This window comes from Odocoileus virginianus, chromosome 17, assembly GCF_023699985.2.
Source record: "Odocoileus virginianus isolate 20LAN1187 ecotype Illinois chromosome 17, Ovbor_1.2, whole genome shotgun sequence".
Lineage (NCBI taxonomy): Eukaryota > Metazoa > Chordata > Mammalia > Artiodactyla > Cervidae > Odocoileus > Odocoileus virginianus.
In genome coordinates this window covers 10,338,717-10,360,419 of record NC_069690.1, presented here as the reverse complement: position 1 = coordinate 10,360,419, position 21,703 = coordinate 10,338,717, and the positions used below count along the sequence as shown (strand labels likewise).

At 33.5% G+C, this 21,703-nt stretch overlaps 1 protein-coding gene across 1 annotated transcript in view; it reads right to left on the bottom strand.

Moving 5' to 3' along the window:
- BRIP1 (BRCA1 interacting DNA helicase 1) overlaps positions 1 to 21,703 on the bottom strand; it is a 186,402-nt gene that overhangs the window by 129,661 nt on the left and 35,038 nt on the right. Inside the window, exons 7-9 of the mRNA XM_020902076.2 lie at positions 8,859 to 9,146; positions 3,066 to 3,287; positions 673 to 872 (exon numbers count right to left, since the gene is read on the bottom strand). Coding sequence (XP_020757735.2) covers positions 673 to 872; positions 3,066 to 3,287; positions 8,859 to 9,146 — 710 coding nt within the window. The remainder of the gene's footprint in view (positions 1 to 672; positions 873 to 3,065; positions 3,288 to 8,858; positions 9,147 to 21,703) is intronic.

The following is a 21,703-nucleotide window of genomic DNA, read 5'->3' as shown; positions in this document are numbered from 1 at the left end:
AAAAGACAGTCCTATCACCCAGGAAATCCCAGGGGATTTAGGAGTTCTGTCAGGAACTGGGGTCAAAAATGAAACAACAAAACCGAAGATGCTCTTAGTGTTCTTATCACTTAGGAAACTATGAAGGTTTTACGAACTCTGTGCCAGAAACGGGGGACAGAGACCAATAAATATACACACACACACACACACACACATATATATATTTCTATTATTCCACAAAAGACAAAAACACTTTTCATAAAGGTGGTATTCAATAGCAACCTACACTGCTGAGAGGCTAAGTAAAATAACAGAAATAACTTTTGCATTGGGCAATCTGTGGACCACTGGTGACCTTGATAAGAACAATCTCAGTAGAATTATGCATACAGAATCACTATTAGGATGGATGAAGAAAGAATTGGAAGTGAGAAGATAGAATCAGCAACTACAGACAACTCTTTAACAACTATGCTGTGAAACAGAAACGACAAACTTCTACATGGCAAAAACACCTCAAGGAAAGACTTAATCAAGAGGAAAGTTTGGGCTTTATGTTTAACTGGCAAGGAACAATCCATTTCCCAAGTAGTCTGGTCCAAGTTTACTGATTTTAAAATACTTGGCATAACAGAACATGTTTTGAATACAAAGGCAACACGGATGACACTGACAGACAAATGCTCTTACTTAATGAGGCTGCAGCACACAGCTCGTAGGGGTTCATGATCTTTCTTCCTTATATTATAGTTAATCATACTATCTAGTTCATCCCGAGCAAACCGAAGTTGAACTTCCGTTACACTGTAACTTGCTGATTCCCGAGCACAGTCTTCAATGTTATGAGCTTCATCTAAAATGACAACCTGTTCTTTCAGATTGATCTCCATCTATAAGATAAAAGAGGTTTCTTGTAAAACATTCAGCAAAATGGATTTAACAGCATTAGTCAGGTCACTTCATTCAAAAATTCACACCACAGGCCAATATCACAAGTCCAACTACAGAAATAACTGATTCTCAGTCTTAAAACTTTTAAAGCACTTAGGCCAAGCAAATATCTATAGAGTTTCCCATTTTTCACCCTCAAAATACTTGTAAACCTATCAACCAAAATAATACATGGATCAAGGTATAGCTGGTATCAAAATAATAGCCAGGTATCAAATAATACCCAAGTATATAATACCCCGGTATCAAATAATACCCAAGGTATCAAAATAATACCCAGGATCAAGGTATAGCTGGTTACACAAAGGATTGTTAAGGATCTTCAACATAACTTAAAAAGCACAATTTTTAAAAATCTGATTTAAAAAAATTTTTTTAAATTTTTTTTTAAATAACAGCACAAGATTCAAAAGACTCTCAAAATACGAATATAATGTATTATGTATCTGTTTCATTTCAGTCTTTTCTGCAATCCTTTAGAGAACTACTCTTCCCCAACACCCATGTGATGCTGGCAGGACATCTGTTAATCAAGGTACCACTCTCATAATGTGGGTAGACTCAGAGCCCAGGCCCATCAGTTAAATAAAAGTATTCCATTCCTGTCTAGTCACACTAGTTCAAGAATGGGTATGAGATCCAATCTAGGCCATCCAGAGTAATTATAGGTGACTATCCTTTTTTCCAGGTTACCTAGCTGGAAAAAAAAGCTAGCTGACTATAGTTATCACTGTTTCCACTGGGAAGAACTTGCCTGATTATAAAGCCACCACAATAGTCAAGTATTTTTTTTTCATAAGTTTTACCAAAGCTGGGTTTGTGTCCATGGCAACTGAAAGAGTTCTAATACAGAATGAAACAAAGCAATTGTCACTGAGTTATTCTGAGGAATAACAACATACAGAGGGCTGAAGATGGCTGAGAAAAAAAAAATGAAAGAGTAGGAAATATACTGGGGTTTAGATGAGTGGAATTTGGATTTGGAGAGAGAGAGTAGGGCAATTCAATACACATAGGTGTAATCAAAAGCAGAGATACAGGAAAGAACAAGGTATCCTCAGGAGATGTTGAGGTAATTTTTCAAGTGCTCAAGTTGGAAGTCTGTAGCAGAAAAGGCTGATTCAGGTCAGACCACTGATCATCTTGAGAGAAAGCTTGAGAAATATGGACTTTATCCACGAGATTTTTAAGCAGAGGAAAGATATTATAAAAGTAATATTAAAAAGACTGACTTGGCATTGATATACACAGTTGGTCAAAGGAAAGAGACCTAGTTGAAAGGCAACCAAACAAAAGGATGTATAGTTGGATGAGCTGAAGGCAAGGAGGCAGAAGGGGCTGAGAAGTCCTTGTGATAGGCTTTGTGCATGCTCAATCATAGGGGTATTAAATATAATGCCCATTCATTTTGAACTTCCAGAAATAGAAAGCTAAAGAGAGTTGTACAGTCAGTTCTAAAAAGAGGAGTAATAATATACCGTTACTCATTCTTTGTCTTATGTGGTAACAACTGGATGTCTCTAAGAACCAGGCAAATAAACACAAACGCTGTATCCAAAGTTCACTTATTCAAAGCTCACAAAGAATAATTTGCATACTATGCATATTCTCCCAATGTAAGTTCTTCAAAACATAGATTCTTTAGATGAATATTTTATAATAATTCTGACTATTCATAAAGTGATAGCTATAAATGAGTCTCAAATGGGGATAATTTTGCAGTCGAGGGGATATTTTGCAATGTCTGGAGACATGTTTGACTGTGACAACTGTGAGTGTGCTGTTAGCACCTAATGTACAAAACCAGAGATGCTAACAAACATCCTATAATGCACAGGACAGCCCACCACAATGAAGTATCTAGCCCAAAACGTCATTACTGTCAAGGTTGAAAAATTCTTTTGTAATTCCACTTCAGTACTAGGTCCTTAAAAGCACTTATTACTTTGATAATTAAAATGATAATGTCTAAAATTCATTTTTTAATATACACTTTGAACATTCTGTTTATACATTTTTCATAAATTAAATATAAAGCAAAAGGCATTAAAACATCTAAAAGTTTTTAAATCCATCACTTATATCCCAATAAACAAGAAAAAAATTCTTTTAATTTTTATATGTGCACTCACAGTTTCTCTTATTTGTGCATCTAGAAGATAGTTGTAGGGACAAAATATTATGTCAGCATCTTGCATTAGTTCTCGTGCTGTGTAATATGGACATGCCTTTAGTTTTTTCCCCAAGCTGACAAGTTCTTCTATATCCCAGGCCTTGTGCATCCCTTGGAAAGTCTGTAATGTGTGTTGATCACTAATTTTATGAACACCGTGATAAAAATAGCAGGATTTTCCCTGAAAACAAATATGTACAGTTGAAACACTAGAACAGAAGAACTAAAACAAGTTTATCTCAGAATTTTTAAAACATAATTAAAGCCACAATATAAAAATTTAACAGAGGAGACAGAGTGCACCAGCTCTATAATATAACCATTTTAAATAACTACATTAGTTAACTCAGATAGCACTCCAGACCAGTACAGCTCTAGACACTCCAGATTAACTTGAGAAACAGTTTTATTAAATTATCTTTAATTGAAGGATAACTCCTTTACAATATTGTGTTGGTTTCTACCATACATCAACACGTATCAGCCAATGGATACATATGTATACATGTATACATGTCCTGAAACATGTATATATGTTTACATTAATTTTATATAGCAATAAAATGTCATGTGACATATATATCTCATATATATGACATGTGTGTCACATGTGTCATTTATGATATATGACATATGTGGCATGTGTTGTGTATATTATATATCAATATATATGACATTTATATATCAATAAAATAGCATTAATTTTATATAGCAATAAAATGTCAGGATACGTATACCTGTCCTGAAACATGTATATATGTTTACATTAATTTTATGTATCATGTATGTTATATATCACTAATTTTACACATCAATAGAATGTCCCTCGAGATGTACACCTGTGCACACACGTCCCCTCCCCCTGAGCCTCTCTCCCACCTCCCACACTTCCCCTTGCCTCTAGGCTGTCACACAGCGAATTCCCACTGGCTCTCTATTTTACAGATGGTAGTGTATATGGAGAAACATATTTTTAAAGTATATTTGTTGTGACTCATGTTCTGATTAAGTGATATTAGGCAAAAATACTTCTGGAAAGATACGTAAGAGCAATAGTATCACTAGTTGCTTTCAAAGATGAGAGCCAAGTGACTTAGGGGTAGGACTGAGAGAGGTTTTTCTCTATAGACATTTCTGTATCTTTTCCATTTGAGCCATGAGACAGTACTACTTAATCAAATGCAAATATTAATAAAAACAAAGGAAGGAAAAAAGAATGCAAAGTGGGAAAGAGGGAAGAAGAAATGTCCCAGGGGACAAAAGTATTCATCATATAAAATTGGAAAATACAAGCATACCAAAATCTATATTACCTAAAACCCCATTATATAAAGAATGTACTATTAATATTTTGATATATCTCATTTCAGATTTCTTCTCTATATATCAATATATCTCTGTAATGTGAACCAATATTAAAATGAGAACAAATCAAATTTTCCCCAGGTGCATGCACTGAGGATTACTAACAATCTCGTCACTAAGTAGTTTTTACAAAACTGGTACTGCCTTTTTTCTCATAGCCTATTTTATTGAAAATCTTATCAAATATATCTTTTTATATCACTAAGTCTTTTTCCATTGTTGCTTACATATATTGGACTAATGTGCCACATCTGATGAACCAGTTGATCACTGGACATTTAGACTGGTTTCAATTTCTGCTTTATAAATAATGCTGCAATAAGAAATTTTATGCCCATTTCTAAATATTTTCTCATCATACATTTTTAGAAATGGCATTATGAGATCAGAGAGTGTATTTTTAAGTTTCTTGAAAACCATATCGTCAAATTATCCTCCAGAAAATGTTTATGAACATTTTATATTACCCTTTTTCCACATCTTTATCAACGTTATCTTTTTTTATTTTTGCTTATTTTAAAGGCAAAAACAGAATCTTCTTTCAGGTACTATCTACTAATGTCCTTTGCCATTCTATTATTGGAACTAAAAAAATTTTATTAACATATATACACTAATCAAAAAATAAGATGTTTGATAAAATGCAGTCCTGGCAAAGGCACCATATCCTATTAAAAGGTGTATAAAATTAGAAGTATAAACTTCTATTAGAAGTACAAAGGAAATTTAACTACCAAATAAAATTTCACCATTAATGTAATTATATATATAGTGCACTGTTTAACAGCTCCCACCAAATTGGAAAGAAACTAAATATCTACCAACAGGGTATATGTTAAATAAATTCTGACAAATTCATATAAATGTTATGTGCAATGCTTAGTCGCTCAGTCGCGTTCAACTTTGCAACCCCACCCATAGACTACAGAGCACCAGGCTCCTCTGTCCATGGGATTCTCCAGGCAAGAATACTGGAGTGGGTTGCCATGCTCTCCTCCAGGGGATCTTCCCAACCCAGGGACTGAACCCAAGTATGGTCCTTAAAAAATGAGGTTGATTTGCCTTTGTGCTGATTTTTAAGCTTTAAAAATAATCTATACACATACATTATACAAAACACCCATTATAAATGTTTTAGAAGAATATACATAAAACTTTATAGTAGGTCCCTTAAAAGGATGGAAAGAACTAAAAAGAGAGATCTTCTCCTTTCATTTAATACCTTTCCATAATTTTGAGTCTCTAACCATGTATGCTAGTTTTCTTTTTCAATCGCCATTTGGTACTAGGTGGTGAAATAATGTGCCATTTTAATTTTCATTAATTTTATATATCAATAAAAAAATTAATGTGATTTTGAAAACTAATACTTATCTTTCCCAGTTAGCTATCCTTAACCACTGGGGAGATATATGTGCGTGTGTGTGTGTGTGTGTGTGTGTGTGTGTGTATTTTTATCTACAAACTACCAAAAATGAAAATCTGTTTTTAAAATATTCATACATCATTACATATACAAAAATATTTAGACACTGCTAGAAATGGAGTAACTTATAAAAAGGTTATAACTTACAAAAGAATGTCTGCAAATTCAAGGACAAGGCATGATCAGCTGAGGACTGCTAATTCAGCCATACCACTTATTGTTCCTCCAAGGTATTAAAAATAAGAATTAGAAAGGGCTCACCTTTCTAATTTACTTGCTTCAATTTTGTATTATTTTCACTTACTTTATCTAATCTCTAATTCTTTTTAATCCTTCATGCCATGTCAACTTCCCTATACCATATGCCACTGTTTGTTTTTGTTTCTAATGCAGTGAAAACTCTAACGGTTAAGAGAAAACTTGCTTCTTCCTTTCTGTCACTGGGCAGACTTCAGGGCCCATCTTTCTCATGTGACTGGGCATCAAGAGTAGCTGAACTAGAAGCCTTTTAAGAGTTCTCCGACCACTGACTGCCATTTCTAAGGTTCCTTCTAGCTCTAAAATTTTATGATTTGGGGTCTAGAGACAGTTGGAAATATGTCAAGTATCTTTCATACTGACTTTGGTATCAGATTGAGCTTAATAATGACACATCTTTTCTTCATTCCAAGTACCTTTCATACTATTCTGAAAGTTTTTATTTGTATTGATAACAAATTGATCACTAAGATGTCTTCAAGTCTATGGTTATGGACTGTTAAATCTCATCTTAATAAAAAAAAAGATATTCTTCTACACCTAAAATAATTTTTTAGAATGATTTCTAGAGCTAGTTAAGATGATTTTTTCTTAATTGAAACAAAATTTGACTTTTAGCAGATATGTACATTGCTTTTCCAGTATAGGAATATAAAAGAAACAGTGAACAAAAACACATGTGCCTTTGGATCAAGCCAAAAAATCAGAAAGTTTACACTTTAAGGGCACTTAGAATGACACTGCTGTGCAGGCTGATAGCAAAACCAGAAAAGCTCATCCATTTTAGCAGTGTAATATAACCCAGAGGAGAGTCTGTCAATTGAAGTTTTATCACACTCAACTCTTTTTCACTTAAACTGTCAGTTATCTATTTATCATTTCTCTTTGGTAATTCAGCCATAGTAAACACAGACACCTTTAGTGACTTTGTAATTGCCCCTCATTACAATACCAAATTACACTCATGGCTTGGGAACAAGAAAGAGAATGTTCATGTACGCCTTATGAGCTAGCCATTCTGAGGCAGAATTAGGTCAAGACAAATGCAGATATCTTCAATTACTTATATCGTTAATATTCAAAAATAAAAGGTTTGTTTACTTTAAAACAGAACCTGAAGGCCAGTGAAATGTTCTGAATATTCAAGTCTATGTGATTTTTATTTTTACAAGATTCAAACTTGGAAGAGTAAAGATCAATCAAAAAACATAACCAACACATTCTAAAAGATTACATAAAATATTTGCTTTCAATGCATAATTGCATGATAAGTTTCTCAATAACAAGTAGCAAAAGATAATGACAACACCAGCAAAACTTCCTGCACAGACTAAAAACAAATTTCAAGCATTTGAGGAATTTAGTAGATCTTTTAGCCACATATGGAAAGAAGTCTACTTAAGTATAAAATTTATGGGTTTTTATCATGAAGAGCTTTTTCTCTATTTTATTATTTTTTTTAACATTCAGCTTTTTAATATTTTTCTCTCTCTTTGAAGAGAACTTTTTAAGTATACAGTGAAAAAGGTTGCACAATTCCTCAGTTAAAAAGAATATATACGGAAACAAATATGATCATACAATTATAACAATGGTTTTGATTCAGTTATTCTGTATTTTCTTCTTGATTCTAAAAAAGTCACTTAAGTTTTTCCACTGAAGCCCCTTAGTACTTATATTTCATACTATCTATCGGGTTTGAGTATCTATTGAGGCTTCTTTTGAATAATCCCAATAAAGGTTGAATAAATTTCACATAATAGTAGGAAGCACTGAAAAAGAAAAACGTAATACAAAAATAATCTGTTCACATTATACATTAGGAGACGATATACAGTTAAATGAAACTAGAGTCTAAGAGGCTATAGCTAGCTCTTAGACTTTTGTGTAGAACCAACTATGTTTGACAAAATACAGAAAGACAGAACTTTCAAAATATATTAAAATATCATTGGTCATTTCATATACTATCAATTCATCAATAATTTCTGGGTATAATTCCAGACTTGTAACTTCAATTTTAGAGTAAACTAGTTATCTAACTGGTACACAGACAACTAAACTAATACTGACAAAATATTATCAAAAAATCATGACTTTAGTGAGATTTCTTTATTTCCACCTAGCCAAAATTCATATTATTCTAAATTTCCCCAGAAAATTTCAAAGCCATAAATAACATATCTTTAGTTAATAATTTACTGTAATTTTTAAAAGAAGTTTATACTAATCAGAATTATGACAGTACAGTCATTACATTTCTCAATTAAAAAACATTTTAAAATTTGCCCAGAGAGGTCCTATGTAAATTACCTTCTTCTGAAATTTCTAAATATGTAAAATATGTCAACTAGATCTAGTTAGGCTAAATCACTTAAATGTTTTGTACTCCTCATTTGACCTGCATGTTTGACTGTTTTTAAAAGAAGAAATTAAGACATGGAAATTAATTTTCAAGGAATTAAATAAATATCCCCCCCAAAATAAATAAATAAATATCCCCACGTTTTAGGACAAAAACTCATAATTTTAAACTTGAATAAAACATTTCCTTATGGTAAAATTACTTTTAAAAAAATATCAACACTAGCAATCGATCTGACATAAGTTATTCCTGTAAATGTACATATAAAATGAACACATTAGAGCAATTTTTATCTTTTCAGCCTAATTTTTTGCCTAAAATAAATGAATTTTACTCACATTTTTCCCATCCAGCAATTCCATGCATTTTTCATTTCTGTTGAAGTTACCTATTACTTCCGGATGGACACAAGTATGATCCCTGCTGGAAAGAATAGTCATCGGGACCCCTGAGTACGCTGTTCTCTGGAGCTCTCTAGCAATCTGAGCAATCTGCTTGTGTGTGCGTGTCCCAAAGTATATTTTGGGTATCTTGGACTTCCCCCCATGATCCTTCTTAGTGGTATTTGAAGAATCTTCACTGTTTCCTTGTTTAGTAGAACAGCACCTACAACAGTGACCAGGGGGCTGTAACAAAGGAAAGAAAAGATAGCTAATGTCTGGTCTACCATGAAATTTTTATCAAACTTTTCATGGAATCAAAACTATAAGTAGTGAATCACAATTGCCAAATAAAGGGAAATTCCATAATGTCACATCATCTAAAATTGCCTTTAAAGAAAAAACTGCAGATTCAATTTCAAATTGGTTCTCTTTCACTCAAGTTACAAATGTTTCCATATTTGCATTGTTTTCTAACATACTACTCCAACTCTCAAATTCCAAATGTTCTAAGTACATTTTAATTCTCCTCTTTCATAAATTATAAAACTAAAAAATAATGAAAGACAATTTTCATTCTTGCTTAGGCTTCAAGTGAACTGTGATATTACAGTTTAGATTTAAGAGTGCTATTTTCTTCACAGCACAATCCATTCATATATCCTATAATAAACCAATATTTTAAAAAGTATTTTAATCATAACTTACAAAAGAATAGAAACATCAAGTTGAATCTAAATCACCACTCAAAAACAATGAGAAAACTATTTGCTAGCAAAAGTATGAAAATGAATTCAAATTATTAATACTTAATAATGAAGACAGGTTGCTTGTGTGGAACAAGTATATCTGAAATCAATTACCAGTCATGGAATATAAATCCATCAGTACAATTATCATTCAAGATAGCTTTTCCTAGACAATTTTACTCAATTCAGTTTCATAATTAAAAGTTATATAAATGGCTCCTTAAATATACCACATGGAACATCAGGAGTACAGTATATTTACCTGACTTCTCTCTAGTTCCAAACTCAAAAATTTTTTAAAAAAAAGCTTAATGCTATATATTAGAACACACTGGTTCTTAATAACTCCTCTCTTCTCAACCTCAGTTACTATACAAATGAGACAGAATGCAGCCTCCTTTAAGAGAAAGATTAAGAAATGGTTAGTTTATAGGAATGGTCACTGATAGGAAAAATACTAAATAGCACAGTAGCTTAAGAGAACTTGTACCAGAGAGTTTAAGTTTAATAGAACAAACACTCCATTTAACTGAAGGTTTTTTTTTTTTTAATTATAATCAGTAAGATTAGCCTTCATAAACAAATGCTAAGTCATAGCATGTTACACCACAATACTGGGGATCAAGCTGTCTTTTAGCCTCAACTCAGTGGAAAAGCAAGTTCGAATTACTCCCAGTCTCGCTCAACCTTGTCCGCCATTAAATATTACAATACATGATAGAATGGATGTAAATGTGACCCTTCTGGAGCTGTCACTCACTGGGATAAAAGGTTCACTGATGTGCCAAATAAACAGTCAGTCAAAGCAGATAAAGTTACAGCCATGCTGGAATTGTTACATTCCCCTCTCAGGTTGCCAGTAACAGCAGATTTCATTACAGAGTGCTGCCACATTAAATAGCCAGTTCCAAATATCCTGCCTTCTATATTGAATAATTACTTATTCACTGAAAGGATAAAAAGAAGAGTTATGAATGGGGCTCTTGTCAATAGTGAGGCAGGAAACAGCTGACATGTGGTTTATGTTACATATGTTGCAATATCTAACAATTTCTGGTCACACAGAAAATGGAATGCAAATTATATCACGGTATTTCTGACTGAATTCCTTTTAGTCTTTTTCAATGATCAAATTAATTAACTTAAAAGAATTAAAGTAACTCTTGGTAGCAGAATTAGTTTATTTTCATATTTTCAATCTTTTTACTCAATTATATCTCTTCCCTATGATACAGTTAAATTCATTGTGAATATCAGAATGCTAGGGCCCAATGCACTATGATATTCTCTATTGGATATATACAAGCCTAAAAGTAATTCAATAAAGTAGTCTTTTTCCCATGGGTTGGAAAACCTACTTTTTGATATGATACTTTTCAACGTATTCCACTTAAAGCTTTAGGATCTACTCCTTTTATTTTCATTCTGCTATTTTTCTACACAAAAAATTCAATCGCTATAGAAAAATACAAAATAAGTCAACCACCACATATAACTAGCAGATCCTCCTACATGTAACTATATCTTTCATATTTTTCCAATAAAAAAAGGATGCTATTATACAGTCTTATAACTTTCTGCTTTGCATGCAAATGTTTTAATTTTAAAAGCAGTATTTGCACTAATATTTTTAAGGGATCTGCTTATCTTAAAATGTTATACTAACAGCATAACTAACAAAAGCAATACAGGACTTGTTTTACAAAGTTCTCACTAGAGTAGCTTTATTATGTACCTTAAATGTTTTTTCATTCCATAATTGAAAAAAATTATAAAACACAACTAATCTTTATATTTAAAAGTTTTATGTTTGTTAAGTCTTCCAGTGTTCTGAATTATACAATTTATGAAATCAAAGGTAACTCCTCAAGATGATGGTTTTCAGTGAGTGGCTGGGCAAGTAGAGGAGAAGACAGAAACTAAGAAAGTTGATTCTTATTTATTTGCAGTATTAAAGAGGAATTACTTCTTCAGAAGTGATCTTCTATTGAATTTAAAGGATTTGGTATAATCATAGTTGAAGATGGAAAACGCTGAATGCAACAATAGAACAGAGGCTTAAAAAAAAACACAATTATTTAGGAACAAAAGAGAATTATTTGTACCAAAATCAGTAACTTTCAATTTTGTATGACAACAGAGAAAGAATCCTGAAAACAGCAATGATAAGAACTCATAAAATCCTCTAGTTCAAAATTAGGCTAATATTTTCTAGCCTCTCTCTGAAACTCTTTGACCTAGGGATCTTAAAACAACAGGTGAATAAAATCAAGTATTTTTCACCAAGCAATTATCCTGCTGACAAATGACCAAGTTTACTTCCCACAGGGATATTTTCCTTTTGTTTTTGCTCTTTAAATTTATATAGATTGTATCAGGAAACTGGAGAATAAATTAAAAAGTATTTTTTCTCATCTAATATACCTAAATGTCAAGTAAGACAAAACACATAGGCTCCCCAAATCTGGAATCTCTAAGAACTGTAGCAACATCATATGGTAGAACTAATCTCTTTAATAGATGGCTTCTTTTCCCATAGCTGGAAACTGTCTAGAGTTCCTTTTAACAAAAGGCAAGAAAACTTAACCCAAATAACAGCCCCCCAAAAATCTACTATCATAAGAGATGTGGATGTGACAGTTGTATTAGTTCCATATGTAGGAGTCAACTGTTTAAAAATACATTTCAAATCTACAATAGCCAAACACTGTTCTTAGGAGCAACCAGGGATTTTAGAAAATTATCTTTGTGTCCAACAATTTCTGTTTATTCCCTCCCTTGTCAGACTATATAGATATGCATTAATGTTTTTTGAAAGGATAAAGAATGAATATAATATTTGACCTTGAAAGGGCAACTTCTGAGTCCTTGCCACTATTCCTTTCACAAGGTTATAATCAGAAGTATAAGTAGATTAAGATAACTATGTCAACCTCTAAAGTTTCATAGCTCTCGCCAAACTTTTCCCTGAACAACAATGAAAATTATTAGTTAAAATTACTATATTTACTTGGAAAAATAAAAATTAGCAAGGTGACTAAATATGCCTAAAAAAGGATAATAATAAAGGAGTAGTTAGAAATGACTGCATTGTCAGAAAAGTTATTTTGTGAATTCATAAATCAGGGGAGTATCTAAACAGAATCTATGAACTGAATTCTACAAGTAAGCGTAAAAGGATATTTAATATGAAAAATAAGCACATAAAGAAGTAGAGAGGGGAAAAAGACCAGAAATAAGCTTTATCTCCATGAAATAAAGAGAAAACTAGGTCCATGAAACAGTAACATACTTTTCCATATGTGCATGCATTGTCTTTCAACCACACTGCAAATTCCTGAGGACAGAAACTATGTCTTAAGTTACTTCATATACTCATTCATTGAGTATGGTATTTTGCATATAACTGTAACTTAATTTTTTTAATTGATGGATTGTGACTAATGTCCCTAAACCAAATACTGAACCCATGTACCACATTTTATTTATCTGTAGATATTTAATTGATGCCCAAATTTTACTTCTTCACATATCAAAAAGTTACCTCAAAATAAAAAGGTTAGCTTTTTAAAAAAAGTACAGAACAATTTTTTATCTTTCAAGAACAAAAAGAAAAATTATCTTGTTATGTTAATATTTGGGCCACTTTAGTCATGAGTGGCAAACACATATCCTGATATATTCATTTGATAACTATCATTTATTAAGGCTGTCCCTGCGCTAAGCACTCTACTGGTACTATCTCATTCATTCATCTATCCATTCATCCATCCATTCATTCAAGAAACATTAGAATTCCTGACATATTAAGCCAAATAGAAGACAATGACAAAGATCATTTCATTCCACCAACAAAGAGATCTTCACTTTTTAATTGTTCTACAAGGTATTGTATAGGAGATTATCAATACCAGTTTCACTTAGTACTCTAAGTGCATTATTTTCTGAATGCAACTACAAAATATTCTTAAGGATAAGCTATAAAATTTACTTCATAAAAACCATTTTAATTTATTATTAGTTGACAATTAAGTCACACATTTTCTAACAAGATGGACATTATGTTCCACAAGGGGGAAAAACAAAAATTCTTCAGTTGAGAGACTCTTTAGAGCAAGCATCACACTTTTTCTACAAAGGACCAGAGAGGAAATATTCTAGATTGTATGGGTCATAAAATCTCTGTCCCTATATACAGAAAAATATCTTTATGACCTTAATATAGGGAAGGATTTCTTAAACAATACACCAAAAGCACAAGTGACTGAAAACAATCTTGAGAAGATACATATGCTGTATATAACCAACTGAGGATCAGTCTTCATAACACACAAAGAATTCCAACAAACCAATTTTTAAAAAACCCAACAGAAGAATAAGAATCCAAGAACAAGAAATCACAGGAGAGAAAAGCAGAAAACCCAACAAACATCTGAAAAGATGTGCAGCCTGTGCAACCTGATGTTCAAGCTCATCAGAAAGAAAGTTGTGTCCAACTCTTTGCAACCCCATGGACTGTAGCCTACCAGGCGCCTCCGTCCATGGGATTTTCCAGGCAAGGATACAGGAGTGGATTGCCATTTCCTTCCCCAGGAGATCTCCCTGACCAGGGATTGAACCTGGGTCTCCTGCATTGTAGGGAGACGATTTACCGTCTGAGACACCAGGGAAACTAATTAGGAAAATGCAATTAAAACCCTAATTGTATTTCATTTACATCCACCAGACTAGGTGTCAGAAAAGATATAAAGCAACTCTTTTAAACACTGCTGATCCAAGTATAAAGTGACACAATCACTTTGAAGAACAAGTTGGTGACATAGCGATATTAAATATATACAGACCCTTGGGCCCAGCATGAGCCTGCTAGTCATACATGCTAGTGACAGACTTGCAGATTCAGAGAGATACAATAGTGATATTCTTTGTTTTAATAGTGATGAAAATAAGCTAAATGTGTCAAAAAAAAGAATGAGTAAATAAATTGTGGAGTCTATCAATGGAATACTGTAGATAATTTAAAAAAAAAAGAATCAGAGTTCTAAGTATCAACATAGATAAAGATCAAAAAAAGTGTTAAGCAGGTTAAGTGTGACTTAAATAAAATTTTATTTTCCCCATAAACTTCCAAACAAACTGATGATAGGAATAAAACTATAAAACCGTTAGGTAAAAAATTAGGAATCCCCACTACAGCAGATAATCCTTGGAGCTAAGGAACATAGTACACACCTGGAAAATGCTAAAAAGTGCTTCAAAAGAAACCTAAAACAGCAAATACACTGGTTACTCCTCAGCAGCTTAATACCTAACAGAACAACTATCATCTTAATCTCGCGTGACCAAAATTTTCAACTTAACTGATTAAGAAATAGACTCCTAATTTACGTCCATGTACTGTTACAGAGGAGAGAGTCTGGGATCACCCAGAAACTAGAAACACAATTCTGTATCATTATTTAGAAAGTGAGTCCATAGGTTATCATTATGTGCTCACAGAAGACTATGACTTATTTGGGTGAGGACTTTACTCCACAATTTATGTCTGATTTTACAAAGAAAATAAAATAGAAATAGAATTTTATTTACAATGAACTTGCTTAGTCACATTAATTCTGTAAAGGAATAAACAAGTTGATAGTCCAAAGAAGATAATTTCATAAAGATTCCTCTACTACTTGTAAATTAATTTCTCTTTTAATGTGTTAATTATTCAATATTAACAAAATTCTATAACAGTGCACTAATGTTTATTTCTAACTCCATTTTACAGACGGAAAAATAAAATCTGAAGCTCTTCAAGCGGCTACAAAATTCATGATAAATTTGTGAGAAGCTAGAATTCACAAACTTAAATCTTAAAGTTTTAATTAACAAGATCATTTTCAATCTACCATTTAACTTGACCCCCCAAAAAAGCAAAATACTGCCCTTTTTTATTTCCAAACATCATGCACATGAAGAACTAGTGGTAAAAACAAGTCAATGAACACTGAATTATAGTTTGAGGCATATGAAAGAAGGTTACTGTTAACCTTTATCAACCATTTGCTGTTGTCCCTGCCATCTGAAGAGGTACTGAGTGCCTGTTGTGCAAACTCTCACGGAAGCGCACACTCTAGTTAAGATAGCAAAAGTGACGCAACTATACCGTTTGAACTATTCTTTTTTAAAAATTCAAACAGTAGCACTCTACTGCCAGTTTCATGATTAAACTGCACAAGGCAGCTGTTTATCCACTCACAGCAACCAGCAGGTGAACCTGATTCAATATTTATCACAGGCTTTCACAGATCACTGCTAACCAAGCAAACGTTTTAATTAAGCTGGAACTTGCTTCAAAGAGCTCATTCAAGATGTCAATCAGCAGGTAAGAGATCAGATACAGTGTCAGGTGAGAGAGTGTAATACAAATCCACAACTTTCTTCATCCCATCGCTGTAAATTAGCCTGCTCTAAAGTTCAGATTCTGATTGTAACAGACTGCCAGTCTCCTGGAATGTGTAACTGAAGTCACTCAAATTCTATTGTGAAGGTTGTAAGCAATATGTTAAACTGCAATGGGCTAGCACATTAAGACAGATCACTTTCACGGTTGTTTTTTGATACCGTAAGTGTCTGTTACCCTACTCTCCACTTACTGTTTACTTTCTTGCCTACTGTAAATGGGAATTCCTTAACACAGCTGCCTCAGTTTCTGAGTTTATAACCAAGAACACCTCAAAGTGGTATAATTTTTCATCTAAATTTATACTAGAACAATCATATTTCTATAAGACTTATCAGTTAAAGAACAAATATAAAGATGACCAACCTATACAGAGCAACAGTCCTCCTGGAACAGTAGCACTTTATATAGATGTGACTACAGCAATGAGTCTAAAAGGATAGTGAGTAGTCACACTGAACAACTTCATGAGAAATACCTGGGATATTTATTGATACAACAACAAAAAAAAAAGGAAAAAGAGAAGAATCAAAGAAAGGAAATGGGGGAGAAAAAGGAAAGTTCTTCCTTAGAGAAGACTGCTAGCTAAAACTTACAAATAGAATGATAAAATCTTAAAAATCACTATTTTACAACTCCCATGTAATAGTTGATTCCTACAAGGTACATAAATGGATGCTAAAATCACTGGGTAAATGTTGTTGGGAAACAAGATACTCACATAGACTCCAAGTATCACCCCAAAGATTACTTCTTAATTACAAAAGAAAAATACGTCTTTATAATGGAGACCTGGTAGCCACCACTTTAACCAAGTGGTCGATTTTTAACATTAGCAGTAGGGAGACAACCTGGCATCATGTGCCTCTTGATATGCTATAGTAGAAAATATACTTATGTACTTTCCTTGAATAAAACTACATGATTATGAAATCTAAACTATCAAGCCATGAATCAAAAAGAACCTAGGAATACAGAAACTGTGGTAAATGACATACTATTTAGTTGGTGAAAATAAATCCAACTGCACCCTTATGATATTTGCAGTTGTATATTTTACTTCAAAAATCCTTTGGAATTGTCTGATATTTTTATTTTCTCCTTTATCATACAGTATTTTGGCATTTTTCAAACTTTTTTCAATTAGTCTTTTTAAAATGAGAAAACAAAGCCATCCTGTGATGTCATCTTCTACATACTGACCAAAATGCTATAAATAAAAGAGATTTTTGCTTTTTTCACCACCATTAAAAATTAGTAGACAAATTATCAGTACTCAAGCCTCTAAAGCAGCACTAGCTGCCACAGAGCAACGAAGGCTGTGCACCACAATCAACAAGCACACGAGCTGCAGCTGCTGAAACCCACACTGCCGAGATCCTGTGCTCCGCAACAGGAGAAGCCAGCGTACTGCATCAGAGAGCAGCCACCACTCGCTGCAGCTAGAGAAAGCCTGCTCACAGCAAGGAAGACCCAGCGCAACCAACTAAATAATTACTTAATTAATAAGGAAAAAAGATTTATAAATGGACAATACACACATGAAAAGATGTTTAACATCACTAATCATTAGGAAATGCAAACCAAAACCACAAAGACATACCATTTCCCATCCATTAGGATGGTTATAATTTAAAAAGAAAACAGAATACGGAACAGAAAATCACAAGTGCTTGGCAAGGATGTGAAGAAACCGGAACCTTCCTGAGAATTCCCTGGTGGTCCAACGGTTAGGGTTCCGTTAGGGAACCTGTGCAGGCAGCACAGGTTCAATCCCTGGCCGGGGATCTAAGATCCCACACACCTCAAGGCACAGCCAGGAGAAAAAAAAAAAACAGAACCTTCCTACATCATCAGTGGGAATATAAAATAGTGTGGTCACTGTGGAAAATCGGATGGAAATTTCTCAAAAAATTAAACGGAATTACCATGTGATCCAGTAATCCCACCTCTGGATATATATCCATAAGAAGTGAAAGCAGAGATGAACACAAAGATATTTGTACACCAGCATTCATACAGCAGCATTATTCACAATAGCCAAAAGAGGAAAACAACTCAAATGACCACTGAAGTACGAATGGATAAACAAAACGTGGTATACAGGCATTGACCAGAATATTAATCATACAAGGGTCTGACACATGCTACAACATGGACGAACTCTGAAGACATTATGCTACATGAAATAACTCAGATACAAAAGGATATACATTGTACAATTCCACTTATAAGAGCTTCCAGAGCAGTTAAATTCACAGACAGACAGGAGAATGGTAGTTATCAAGGGGCTGAGGCAAGGAAGGACAGGAGTTATTGTTCAGTAAGTACAAGAGTTTCAGTTGGGAAGATAGGAGGATTCACAGCAATGTGAATAGACTTAATGCCACTGAACTGAACACAAAAAATGGTTAAAATGGCAAATTTTGTTATGTACATTGTATCACACTTTTAAAAAAAATGAACAGAGCAATCTGTTACCAGCAGCAGAGCTGCACTACAAATGTTAAACCAAGCTTTTTAAGCCAAAAGAAAAATTATACAAGATAGAAACCTGAACCTACATGAAGGGATAAAGGGAACTAGAAAAAGGATGAAGGAAGAAATAATTTTCCTGATTTGTAAATTTATTTTAAAAATGGAGGTAGACTTCTGGTTTCCATTTTTGATATAAATATCTTGGAAGTCACCACTCCATTCTGACAAGTAAAAAGGTGAAAAAATGGAAAAATCAGTAACTTTTCCTGGGTTAGTAAGAGAGGGGAGGACAAACCATTGCCTTTAAGATTAGGAGACAGGTGAATACAGGAAGTAACAGCTTACTGGAGCAGCAATACCAGTGAAAACCAGTGCAGGAACAAGTGCTGGGCTAACAAAGCCTGAACTGTAAACGATGAACTGCTACAGGCTCAATATGCATGACTCTCTTAGTTAAAAATTTAGGGGTACTTAGTCATGGAGGGCTCCCAAATATTGTAAGAGTTATGTCTTAACTCTTATGTTATGAGCCAGTTATGTAAGAGCCAGATCAGGGGAGAAAATCACATGGGAGAAAAACACCCTTGTGCTGGGAGAGGGGAAGGGAACAATCTTGAAATATACCAGAGCACTTTGGTTTTCTTAACAAACCCTGCCCTCAGGGGAAAAGGAAACTAGTTAACCAAAGCCTAACCAGGGGTATTATCAGAGCCTAAACCACCTGGGGGAAGGGAATTACCCAATGCTAGCAGTTCTAGCATTCCATATGGGAGAAGGGAAAAAACTCCAATTCACTCAAGCCATCCTGCCCCAGTCCAGAGGCACAGGCTCACTGTCACTAAAAGACTAAGACCCAATCACACGGTTATAGAACACTTACCTTCCCCTGACCCCTCACCACCAAGTTACTAAAGATCTCTTTACAGCAGCTTCTTTTACCCAGCTAACATGTCATGTCTAGTTAACAAGGAAGAAAATTACAAGGCATACCAAAAGGCAGAAGACACAATCTGAAGAGACTGAGCAAGCATCAGAGCCAGACACATCAGGGACATTGGAATTATCATATTAGGGATTTAAAACACCTATGATTAATATGCTGAAGGCTATACTGGATTAAGCATATAGCATTTAAGAACAGACAACAACGTAAGCTGAGATGGAAATCCTAAGGAAGAGTTCTTTTTTAATGCTAGAAATAAAACACTGTAGCAGACACACAAAAAAGCCTTTGATGGGCTTTTTAGTAGACTGGACATGGCTGACAAAAGACTCTGAGTTAGTGGATATATCACCAGAATGTTTGAAAACCAAATCTAAGATAACAAAGACAGAAAAACAGAAGAGAATACGCAAGGACTGTGGGACAACTACAGAAGGTTAGCACGTGCATAGAGGGAATACTAGAAAGGAAAAGTAACAGAAGAAACATTTGATAGAATAATGACCAAGATTTCCCCCTACCTGATGTCTGACACAAAAGAAAATCACAGGTTGAGAAAGTTCAGACAACACCAAACAGGATTAAATGTAAAAAAAAAAAAGCTACGCATAAGCATATCACCTTCAAACCACAGAAAATCAAAGATTAAAAAAAAAATCCTGAAGGAAAGAATTTAGAAGAGGAAAACACCTTACCAACAGAGGAACAAAGATAATAATAATTATATCCAACTTCTCCTTAGAAGCCATGCAGCAAGAAGAGAGTGGAATGAAATATGTAAAATGTTAACAGAAAAAACCACCAATCTAAAATTCTGTACCCTGAGAAATTATTCCTCAAAAGTGAAGGAGAAATACAGACCTTCTCAGACAAACAAAAACTGAAGGAATTCATTGCCAGTAGACTTGCCTTTCAAAAAATGTTAAAAGAAGTTCTTCAGAGACAAGAAAAAATTTTTATATACATAAAGTAAGCAAGAGCCCTGGAAAAATTAATAGTGAATATGAATTTTAAACTTTCATTTTTCTTATTTGACCTAACATAGAATAGTTTGGTCAATAATGATAACAAGAATAAAATAATAATACTTAATTTAATAATTACTTTAATAATAAATAATAGAAACAGTTTAACTTTAACACAGGTTAGAACTGCACAGTTCCAACTTACACAAATTTGTTCCAATAAATATATTGGAATTTTAAGATTTGCAAAAATTTGAAAAAACTCAGATGAACCACAGAGCCTAGAAATACAAATAGATAAATGTATGGCATGTCATAAATGCATACAATACATGTAGATGCTAGTCTATCCTTACATAGGTATAAGGTGAGAGACATTTAGCATAAAATTAATATGTTAGATTTCTATTTTATAACTTTCAAAGAATTACATTACCATATAGTATTCCTCTCTGTTTCATAACTGGAGAAACTGCACATCAGCATATCATCACAGGTAAGTGGCTTTTTAAAAAAGAAAGTAACAATGTTTTTCTAATACCATATTATGAACATGACTATAATACTTTATGCCTTAAAATTGAATGATGATTGATTCATTAGTGTATAAGTCAGGCTACTGTGAAGCAACTATATCAATTACACTAAATTACCATAAAAATATCATAAAGCTTTTTAAATATCAATGTATAAATTTTAATACCTCTAAACTAATACAAATTCTTTTTTTCACATTATCTTTTCATTTTATCTAGTGTTAGAAATACAGATAACATCTACAGTGTTTTGTATCTAAGACAATATTGTTGTAGTTAATGACTTACATTGATGCTTCATCTTATAGATGATGCAAACTTACAGTAGTGGTACAGTACTATAAATGTATTTTCTCTTTATGATTTTCTCCATAACATTTTCCTCTCTACTTTACTCTCTTACTTTAAGTATACAAATAACATACAAAGCATGTGTTAACTGACTTTATGTTATCTATTGGTAAAGCTTCTGGTCAACAGCAGGCTATGGTAGTTAAATTTGTTGTTGTTGTTCTTTAGTTACTCAGTTGTGTCTGACTCTTTGTGACCCCATGGACTGTAGCTCTTCTGTCCAGGACCAGGCTGCTCTGTCCATGGGGATTTCCAGGCAAGAATACTGGAGTAGGTTGCCATTTCCTGCCCCAAGGGATCTTCCCGACCCAGGGATCAAACTCTTGTCTCCTG